The sequence below is a fragment of the Leptopilina heterotoma genome, unplaced genomic scaffold (genome assembly GCF_015476425.1).
Source record: "Leptopilina heterotoma isolate Lh14 unplaced genomic scaffold, ASM1547642v1 Lhet_17, whole genome shotgun sequence".
In the NCBI taxonomy this organism is placed as follows: Eukaryota; Metazoa; Arthropoda; class Insecta; order Hymenoptera; family Figitidae; genus Leptopilina; species Leptopilina heterotoma.
Genome location: NW_025110886.1, coordinates 1887447 through 1898543, shown reverse-complemented (window position 1 = coordinate 1898543; position 11097 = coordinate 1887447). Strand labels below are relative to the sequence as shown.

The window sequence follows — 11097 nt, the reverse complement described above, 5'->3', positions numbered from 1 at the left end:
GATTAAGAATCTGAAGTCGGATTTTTCATATTTTTAAAATTCAATATGGCGGATCAAATATGTCTTATAGCAAACTTATATTTTTAAATAATGATTCACTTAAAACTTCTTACTTGAGGGTTTTTGGGGTAGCTGATTACAAACATGAAGTCAGGTTTTTAAAATTAAAAAAGGCGGATCCAATATGGCGGGCGAATTTTTTTTATTAGATCTGCCATTTTGGATTTTGAAAATCTGACTTCATATTTGTAATCAGCAAGCCCGAAAATCCCCGAGTAACAAATTTCAAGTGAATTAGAGCAATTTTAAAAAATAAGTCCGCCATTTTGGATCCGCCATTTTGAATTTTTGAAAACTGACCTTAGATTTGAAATCAGCGATTCCGAAAACTGCCTTGATATAATCCTCAAAGTATTTCATATTGTTGGTTAGACACAATTACATTTATTGTAAAAAAGTACTTTTTTTAAGTTTATTTATTTATAACAATCATTTTATCAACAAAAAATTTTTTTTTCTTTGTTATAGTAAGGAATGTTCCCTGATACATGTAGAATGCTTGTTGTCATTGAATCAAATGAAATAGTTCTTGAAAAATGCAAAAAAGTGGAGAAAAAAGGTGACACTCAGGAGTGTCACTATGTCGCAAAGGGTTAAGATGTATTTTGTAAATTTTTTTTTACTCTTTACACACAGTTTTTAATGTTAAATAAATTCCAAAAGCATAAAAATAATTATTTATAATTATTGTCTATATATGTACCCTGAATATAAAACACACCAAAAGTATTGTTGTTTAAATAATGTAAAAATTGTTGGAATCATGAGTGTGAAGTACTTCACTATTATTGGTTACTAAAGATAAATAATGTATTTTACTATTACTACAATTAACTTTTCATTTGTTTAAACAATTTATTATTGCCTAATTTAGAACAATTCTAAAAACAAAATAGAGAGAAGCATATTTCTATAAATTTGACAAATGATATTAGTAGTGGAGTATAGTCGAGGTTGAACCACTGTCTAGGTAGCCCATTCGCGATTTTTTGGACAAGTTCACTAGCGCCACCTACGCGCATGCTTGGCGAAGATTGTCTTAGTGACACCTAACCTTTTGTTATATTCCATTTTTATTTATTTGTTTATACACTCGTCCTAAGCCTACAATCTTGGCTATACAAGTGTTTGTTTACATCTCGTAAATTTCTCTTACAAATATTTCTTATATACATTTCCTTAATACTAAATTTTGCGCCTACAGAGCGACTTGAAAATTAGGAGTACTCGCATTTGCCTGGACGACCCGTCTAATGGGTTTTCTCGCCAGTGGAGAGGGAAACTGTAGAAAACATCTCCTGAGTACAACCGGTTTATCGACAGTCGAGTTCTAATGGTGTGTACCGGACAATAATCGACGGTGCACATCATTATACCTCGACGTCAAACCTCCCGCTCAGATTGTCTCACGTGCCGGAAAAATACCAAGCCAAATGGGCGCGAACCAAGGGTAATTACCCTTAGTCCTTAAACGACCGCTAAGCGAGGCATCTATCCGACTGAGCTAATCTGTCAGTTATATACATATATTCCATTTTTAGAGAATTAAATGTAGTGTTTTTTATGACCTTGGTACAAAAAAAGCTCAAAAAAAGTTTTATGCATCATGTGAAAAACCATTAATAAAATATTTTAAAAAACATGGAATCGTCAAGGCAAGTATGTAGAAATTTTGTGGGACTCATGGTTGAAAAAAAAACAAAGTGAAAAATCAAATCCGGAAACGTATCTCTTTTTGGTTAGAACAATTCGACAATGGTGCATTTTGTCAAGGTCGGACCACCATATATACTCCAGTAGAATCCGTTTATAATGACTCCGCTTACATTGACGAACCGCTTAAAGTGACAACATTTTGATTAAAAGTTTGGTCTCATAACTATTTCAATGTATTTAGGTCTGCTTATAATGACATTGCTTATAGTAATATACCGCTTATATTAAAGTTTATATTGAAATATTTTTGTTAGCCACACTGCTTATAATGACGAATTAGCTGTACATATGATCAGTATAATCATTCGTTAGTTTTACACAAAAATGCCCCATCATCGCAGAGCTTTCACAATTGAAAAAAAGGTGCCATTATATGTAGATTAGAAAATGGAGAATCTAACTCATCTCTTGCAAAAGAATTTGGTGTTGGACATTCCACCATTTCTATGATTTTTAAGAATAAAAACAATGTTGAGAAATCATTTAATTCAAATGTTCTAAAATCAAAGCGTATTCGAAAATCAACACAGGAGAGTGTTGAAAAGTGTCTAATTAAATGGTTTAGTGCTATGAAACAGAAAAGAATGCCTATCAGTGGTCCTTTGTTAATAGAGAAAGCTAATTTGTTTGCTAAAGAAATGAATATAAACTTTAAGTGTACTCCAAGTTGGATAAGTCGATTTAAAACTAGACATAATATTGTAATGGGCAAAATAAGTGGAGAATCTGCGATCGTTGATAAAACTTGTGTTAATGATTGGTTGTCGACTGTGTGGCCAAATTTACGTGATCGTTATTCTGCTGATGTCAAAGGATAGACTAACAGTAATGGTAGCAGCAAATATGAGTGGCACAATAAAAAGAAAACTATTGGTGATAGGAAAATCCAAAAAGCCAAGATGTTTTAAAGGTTGTAAATCGTTGCTTGTAGATTACACAAATAATCGTAGAGCTTGGATGAGGTCACCAGTTTTCGAAAAGTGGATACGAGACTGGGATTACGAATTAGTAAAGAAGAATAAAAAAATTCTTTTATTAGTTGATAACTGCCCATCTCATCCTCAAATTAAAGATTTAAAATCTATATCCCTTGTCTTTCTGACAGCCAACACGACAGCTATTCTTCAGCCGATGGACCAGGGCGTGATTCGTGCATTGAAAGCGAATTTCAGAAAAAATCTTTTGATTAATACGATTGATCATCTGCATGCTGATAAAGACCTTTCTTCCGTGAATATAACGGTGTTGGATGCAATACTGATGGTTTATGATGCTTGGAACAAAATTTCACAAGAAACGGTTTCAAATTGCTTCAGACACGCAGGATTTATTGATTCATTTTCTAGGGATGTTGCTTGCAGTCAAATAAATGTTGAAGACGACGTACCAGTAGCTTTGTGGGTTAAAACTTTGAATCTTCAGTTACAAGTTTCAGATGAAATGTGAAACAATTATAATGACGTTGATAACAATGTTATCTCATCAGAAGAAGTAACAATTGATACCATCTTAGAAGACGCCAAAAATGATCAGATTGAGGAAGAAGATTAAGAAACTGTCGAAAACACAATCCGAGAAACACCTTCTGTTGCCAAGGGCTTGAAAGCAGCCGAATTGTTAGCACAATTTGTACACAGTAATTTGGTCAATGAAAAAGTTAATATTGCAAATGTCTTGTGTACATAATGCAATGAGAGACTATTATTGTTTAAATAAAGTAGAAAAGCAGACAAAAATTAGTGACTATTTGTAATAAGTTGTCAATATTTTATAATTGACAGGTGTACTTTATTTAATTAAATACATATTAAATTTGAAATATATCTTAGGTGATTGTTTTACTTTATAATTTTATATTATCCGTTTATTGTGACGACTGCTTAGTATGACGAAATCACTCTGCCCCTTCAATGTCATTATAAGCGGATTTTACTGTATTATAAATTAGCAATAATAAATTGTTTAAAGAAATAAAAAATTTGTCGTAACACTGATGGAGCTCCTATGTTTGAAAGCTCAACTTCCTCAATGTGGCTATGATATTTAATGATTAATGAGATACCACAAAATATTAGAACTAAGGAATTAATTTTAGCTAGAGTTTGGGTTGGCAAAGATAAACTAAATATGAAAGTGTTCTTAAAACCATTTGTTGATAATATAAAAAAATTATCAACTGAAGGTGTATCGTGTGATTATTGAATTTGAATAAACGTAACATAAAGGTATTTCCTCTTGTATGTTGTGTCGATTCAGTAGCTCGAGCACCAATGCAAGGATTTGGGCAATACAACTCATGCTATGGCTGCCCTTTGTGTCTTCATCCTGGTGAGTGGATAAGACAATCTAAAAATCGTCGCGGTGGATGTATCAAATATCCCTTATTAAAGAAAATTCCAAAACTCCGAAATTTAAAACAAACTAAAATTCATTGTGAAACAGCTACAGAATCAAAACCAATTCTCGGTGTAAAATCAAAATCTCGTTTATAAAATTTAAAAAAATTTTGATTTAATTTTAGGCTGCGTGCCAGATGGTTTACATATTTGTACTGGTATTGCAAAACAATTTGTGAAAGCATGGTTCGGAACAAAAGAAAGGTATGTAGGTTTATTACCACGAAAGGTGGGAAAGGAAATTGATATACTTTTGAAAAACATTAAAAGTCCTTATCAAGTAAAAAGGTTAACTAGCCCTTTGTCAGACAGAGAGTTTTGGAAGGCATAAGAGTGGGAAATTTAGCTCTTTTACTACAGTATTCCTATTCTTAACGTGTTACCGCTTGAACTGACAATGCTCTATTTGTTGAAGCTTTTTACCATCTATTAAAAGAAGAAATATCAATTGCTGAGATCGATCGAGCTGACGATTGATCCAGAAGCGTTTACGATTGGGGCCCATTAACATTTCATAACACATACGCTTTTGAATCTGGGCACATGCAATTGCTAAATGGAATACATTCTGCGAAAGGCATTCATCATCAAATATGTCGAAAAATAAGTCTGCAATACAGCATGATCGTATTGAAAAAATGTGTAAATTTGTCTTATAAATGTAATCACTTTCTAACTTTTGTAGGTACTAATAAAGTAAACAAAATTGTTAATATTTCTGATTGTATGTATTTTGGTCCACCTTCAAATGTAGTACCTTTTGGAAACAAAAGTTGCCAATTTCAGAGTATTCACTTTTTTTCTACAAAATGGTTGAAGACGGTTGCTTGTTTATGTCGTCATCAAGAATCAACGAACGTTTAGATAATACTTACGCCATGTTGAGCGATAATTTACACGTAAGAATAAATTGCTTTATCGTGGACAGAAGCTATAAAATGGAATATACTGTTGTACAAGACATAACAGTTGTCAATGTTTTTGATGATAGTTGCCATATGATCACACAAATTGTAGATATTTCTGAAAACGAATCAGCGATGTTCACAAAAGATATAGTAAGAATATGTGTTCACGTAAAATTAAACGGGAAAGAACATTTATCTGCTACACCAAACATGTACTCTTACTAAGTAACACTACCGTAGTGTTAATTGCGAATCGACTTGGGCCTTAGTTTTTCTTTTGGAGGATCGAAAAATATTTAAAACGTATTTCAGTTTAAAATTCACGTACAAAATCTGACAAGGGTCTTTGACTAATCCTGAACATGATACTGGAACAAGGTTTCTATGCATGTTACGATGCAAGAACATAAACTATCAATGTTTAATGTAAAATAAATTAATTGAATGAGGAAAAGATGTAGGATCCTTTACGGGTTCCTTACACGATCCTTTATAATTAAGTACCTACAATTTACAAAAGGAAATAACCTGCACAGGAACCTTTACATAAAACATTGATAGCTAAAGCTGATGCACCAGAACCTGAATGGGAACCTTGTACCAATATTCTATACATGACACAGCACCACAAAAAAAGAAAAGTACCCTGCGCGAAAGTCCACAGTACCATACCCCTATGTATTTTGATGCGCTAAACAGGTATCCGAAATTAGATTTGCTCCATCACGTCAGAATTTTTTTCTAACCTCAAAAAACATGTCAGATTTTATGTAATTTATGTAAAATACAAAATTTTCTAAAAATTGATTAGATTTGTCTCAAACTTGTTTCTCGGGGGTTTTAAAGATCGCTGATTACGAATCTGCAGTCAGTTTTTAAAAATTCAAAATGGCGGATCAAATATGGCGGAATGCCTAAATTAAAATGTATTTATCGAGACGACATCTAGGAACATTTTTAGAGAATTAGGCATAATTTCTGGATGAAGTTCAATTCAACAATTGCAGAATACTTTTCTCTGGACGCAGGCCTGCTAGGACATAATACAGTATTGTATTTCCGTTTTGCTTTGGCACAATATAAATCCTGCTGCTTCGATAGATGTAGTAGGCGATGACAACTGCCCCGAAAGGGGATGTGTAGAATGATTCGCTTCCTGTCTATCGAAGTAACGAAGCCAGCGAAGGCGCGCTGCCTTGCAGGGGGACATTAGGGTGTGAGGATGATACCGTAGTGTGTCCGACGACAAGTTGACAATGTTCTCGTCAAAGTCGGAAAGCTCTCATACTTAGGCCTAGGGAGGTATGAGAGTTATCACCCCTAGGACGGTGGATTCGCTTGCAATCGGACCAGGATCCCTAGCGTGCGGGCATTTTTCTATATATCGTGGCTTTCATAAATTAAAACAATAAAAAAACTTCAAACGCTTCTTAAAGTTCTTTTTGGAGTGTCAACCTCACAACATACATGTGACAGCAATGCAGATGTATTTTGTTACGTATGCGGACAATTTGATGTCCCGAAAAATCGCAAATTAATTAATGAAAACATTAAACAAATTTACAAAGATTGTTTTGATTTTGAGATAGTCAATCAGAATGAAAAATGGGTTCCACATACAATCTGCAGTTCCTGCTACACAATGTTAACTCGTTGGAATGATACGAAAGAGGATAAACACCTGAAGTTTAAAAAACCATCATTATGGAAAAAACCATTGAATCAAGAAGATTGCTACTTTTGCATGACCAATGTAAAGGGCTATAATAAAAATAATAAACAGAATATAATTTACACATGTGTAGTATCTGTGACAAAACCCGAAATTTTAAGTCATTTAACTCTTCCTTCTGCAAATATGGAAATCGACAGTTCACCATTAGAGTACGTACTTTCCGATATAAGTTACTTTTATCGTGACAGAAAAAAGGAATTTCGGAAATATTTTACAAAAGACGATGAGCTTTGATTAGTATATTGTTCTGACATTGAAGGACTAATAAATAAATTGAAACCAAACGTATATGAAGATCAACATTGGAGGTTATTCAATGACTTTTCTAAAAGAAGTCTAAAGGCAGTGCTAATTCATAACACTAATGTTTTTGGTTCAATTCCCGTAGCCCATTCCACTGAACTTAAAAAAGATTATGAAACTGTCAAATTAGTTTTGGAGAATATTAAATATAAAGAACACAATTGGCAAATTTGTGGAGATTTTAAAATTGTAAGTATCATGTTGGGCCAACAAGCAGGTTTTACGAAAACACCTTGCTTTTAATGTTTGTGGGACAGTAGAGATCGAAAAAAACATAACGTACAAAAAGAATGGCCCAAAAAAACATCCTTTACACCAGGTTCCAAAAATATTATAAAAAACCTCCAGTTGAACCTACAAAGGTAATTCCACCACCTTTACATATTAAACTAGGGGTAATGAAACAGTTTGTAAAGTCTTTAGATAAAGAAGGGAAATATTTCAAGTACCTGGAACAAAAATTTTCAGAGATATCTGATGCTAAATTAAAGGAAGGAATTTTTGTTGGGCCTCAAATTCTCAAACTAGTAAAAGATGAAAAATTTATCACAGTAATGAGTAAAAAGGAGAAAGCTGCATGGCTTAGTTTTAAGGGAGTTATTGAAAACTTTCTTGGCAACCATAAGAGCGAGAATTGGGAACTAATAGTGAATGGTATGATCAAAAACTTTCAAAAATTGGGATGCTTGATGAGTTTGAAGCTCCATTTCCTACATTCACATCTAAGTTACTTTCCCAAAAATTTAGGAGACTACAGCGAGGAACAGGGAGAACGGTTTCATCAAGATATTAATGAAATGGAGAGCAGATATCAAGGCAGATGGGACGTTAATATGATGGCTGACTATTGTTGAATGCTAGCACGGTGGGCTTGAACCAATTTTAACCCAAAAGTTCTTGCACCTCGCGGTTTTTTATTGATATCGTTTCAGTGATATCTCACAATGATTTTAAGGCGTAAAGGAAAATAATCGTAGGAGGGAAACTCAAATTATCTTAATTTTAAGAAAAAAATTCTAGGTTATTCAACATAATTCGCAAAAAGTTTAGCATTGCAAAAGCGTCTTTGCTATAAAATGCGTATTTTGTGTTTAAATAATACTTTTTTATGTAGGCAGCACATTTCAACACACAAAAATCATAAAATGGTCGAAAATTTGTGTAAAAGTGTGTTTTATTGGTTTTTTTCAAAATTTACTCCTCTATGAGGCATCTCACATTAATATAATCTCAAAGTCAAATACAGTGTGTAAAATTTCCTAAAAAACTATTACAGAAAAATTAATTTACCTCTTTCCGTTCCGAAGATATGATTATTTAAAGTTGATTTTAAATTTTAGATTCAGTGAACTTTTGCTTTCAGACTTAAATATTTCGAAAAATTTCTTTTTTTTAACTTTAAAGTTAAGCTAATTTATTTCTTATGTATTGTTGAAAGATGCATTTCTATTTTAAGAACAATAGCTTTTTGCATTGGTCTTTGAATAAATCAGTTTCTATGGTGATAAATAATTGTTGACTTCAATTTGATTCCCTAAATATTGGTAAAAACTTTCTTGTATAATTCTATTTATTAATTAATATGCCAAAAGCAGCAACGCACGAAGAAAACCGTTTAAAAATTTGTTTAATATGTTTCGAAAAAACGAAGGAAATGAAGCGAGTAGAAGGCAAATTAAAAAGTCACGTGCAGAAAATGTTTGAATATGATTGTTCTGATGAGTTGTTACCTCTCGCTTTATGCAGTAATTGTAAAAGAAAATTATATGAGAATTTGAGTGATACAGTTCTAAGGCAACTGAGCAAGTGATTTCTTCATTGTTAAAACGGAAAATGGATGAATCAAGTGATGGGAATCGAGCATCTTTATCCTTAAGCCAAGCACGTGGTGGAAAACCCCTAAAAGTTGCTATTAACTCAAAAAGTACTGAAAATGCACTGCAAGAAACTCTTGTTTCTGCAAATGATTTTATGAAAATTCAAAACCGGTTTCATCTTAGCAAAAAAAATGGTTGGCATTGCAGGAGCTCTCCGCGTGGCAGCGAAAAATAGAAAATTTTTTGAACCTAATTTGAAGCAAAAGTTGATAGCAAAGAATCACTGTTTGGACAAATATTTTAGTGTAACGAATTTTGATTTCGTTCGTTTGAAAGAAAATAAAGTAATATCCAGATCTACTGAACCAGTCGCTTTATTCACAGATCTTGAAGGACTAATAAATTTCGTTAAAGAGAAACGAGAAGTTTCCGAAGTTCTTTCAAAATTTGGAGTTGATGGTGGTGGTGGATTTTTCAAAATTTGTCTTTCAATACAATCTTCAATTGACAATCATGAACGTCTGGACAAAAATATGATGAAGGAGTTCTTGCTAAACAGTTCAAAGATTCCGGAGTTAATTTGTTGTTTATTCTCGCCACAAACAAAAAAATGTTTGGTTGGTTCAACAGAAAGTTCGTTTGCTGTAACCGAACTCTCTTGTTAAAATAGGACTGACCTACAGTACCGGCCAAAATTGTCAGTCCACCCATTTTTGAAGGAATAAAAAAAATTTTTAACATAAAATTTATAAAAACTCAAATTTTTTTTGTTTTATTTTAAAAAAGATAAAATTTTGCAAAGAATAAGACCTCACAGAAGTCATTTGGCCAAAGTTAGTAGAAGATATTCTTAAAAATCGTCATTTTCAATGTTTTACAAAAATCTAAATAACTTCTAAAATAATAAACGCTTTTTAATAATCTTAGGCTTATTTTAAAGGTAATTTTCTACGGAATAAGAATTACTTATAGGCATTAACCTCTAATTTTTTATTTGGAATAAGCTTTACGTCAAAGTTGGACAAAAAAATTAGAAAAATTTGAAATAAATTTTTTGTACTAAAAACTATTCTAAAACATATATAAAACATGATATGGTGTAGATTTTCTAAGAAAATTTAATAAAAAAATATGTTTGAATTTCAAAAATTATTTTTCTTTCAATAATATTATTTCAAATTTTTTGAATTTTTTTTGTCCAACTTTGACGTCATGCTAATTCCAAGTAAAAAATTACAGGTTAATGCCTATAAGTAATTCTTATTTTATAGAAAATGACTTTTAAAATAAGCCTAAGATTATTAAAAAGCGTTCATTATTTTAGAAGTTATTCAAATTTTTGTAAAACATTGAAAATTACGATTTTTAAGAATATCTTCTACAATTGTTGGCCAAATGACTTCTGTAAAGTATTGTTCTTTTCAAAATATAAACCAAAAAAATTTTAGTTTTCATGAATTTTATGTTAAAAATTTTTTTTCATTCCTTTAAAAATGGGTGGACTGACAATTTCGGACGGTACTGTAATACTTGGTTTTTAATAACCAAACAAGTTCTGTTGCATTTAGTTCGGTTGGACTAACCGAACTGACGGTTTCTGACAACCAAACTCTATTTGAATGTTTTCATTTTCTTGTTTTTGAATTTTTGATTTAAAAATAGGTTAAATTAACATGGTTTCTAAAGCTATTAATCATATTTAAGGCGTTTTCTACTTTTTAACATTATACAAATTTTTAAGGGATTCAAAATTAAAAGATTTTTTAGAACGCTAAATAATATATATTTAATAAAGGTTTAAAATCTTAAAGAATGGGTAATTTTAGTTTTTGAATAATGTTCATTTTTGAAAGATGGAATTTTCTCTAAAAACTAATAGGTACAAACTTTTCAACGTTTTTTGTAAATTTTTTGTAACAATTTATGATTTAAGAAGAAGGAGAAGCTTAAAGAACGTTATTTCATTGAAAGTACTAAAATTATTAACTTTTTATATATCTCATTGTTAAAATTGTAAATTTTATTTTAATTACTTTAGAATTATTTATAATTTATAAAGTTATAATTATTTACACTTAGCGTTGCAGTAGTAGTTATATAATTTGGAAGTCGAAATATATATTAGTTATAATAAGGAAACATAAAAATTAATTATTAAACAA

The 11097-nt window shown here is 31.5% G+C and overlaps 1 protein-coding gene across 1 annotated transcript; it reads left to right on the top strand.

Moving 5' to 3' along the window:
- Window positions 1-2604: 2604 nt before the first annotated feature.
- LOC122499597 (tigger transposable element-derived protein 4-like) lies at window positions 2605-3222 on the top strand. Its single transcript, XM_043608045.1, has one exon. The coding sequence runs from the start codon at window positions 2605-2607 to the stop codon at window positions 3220-3222; it is 618 nt and encodes a 205-aa protein (XP_043463980.1).
- The last annotated feature ends 7875 nt before the right edge of the window (window positions 3223-11097 follow it).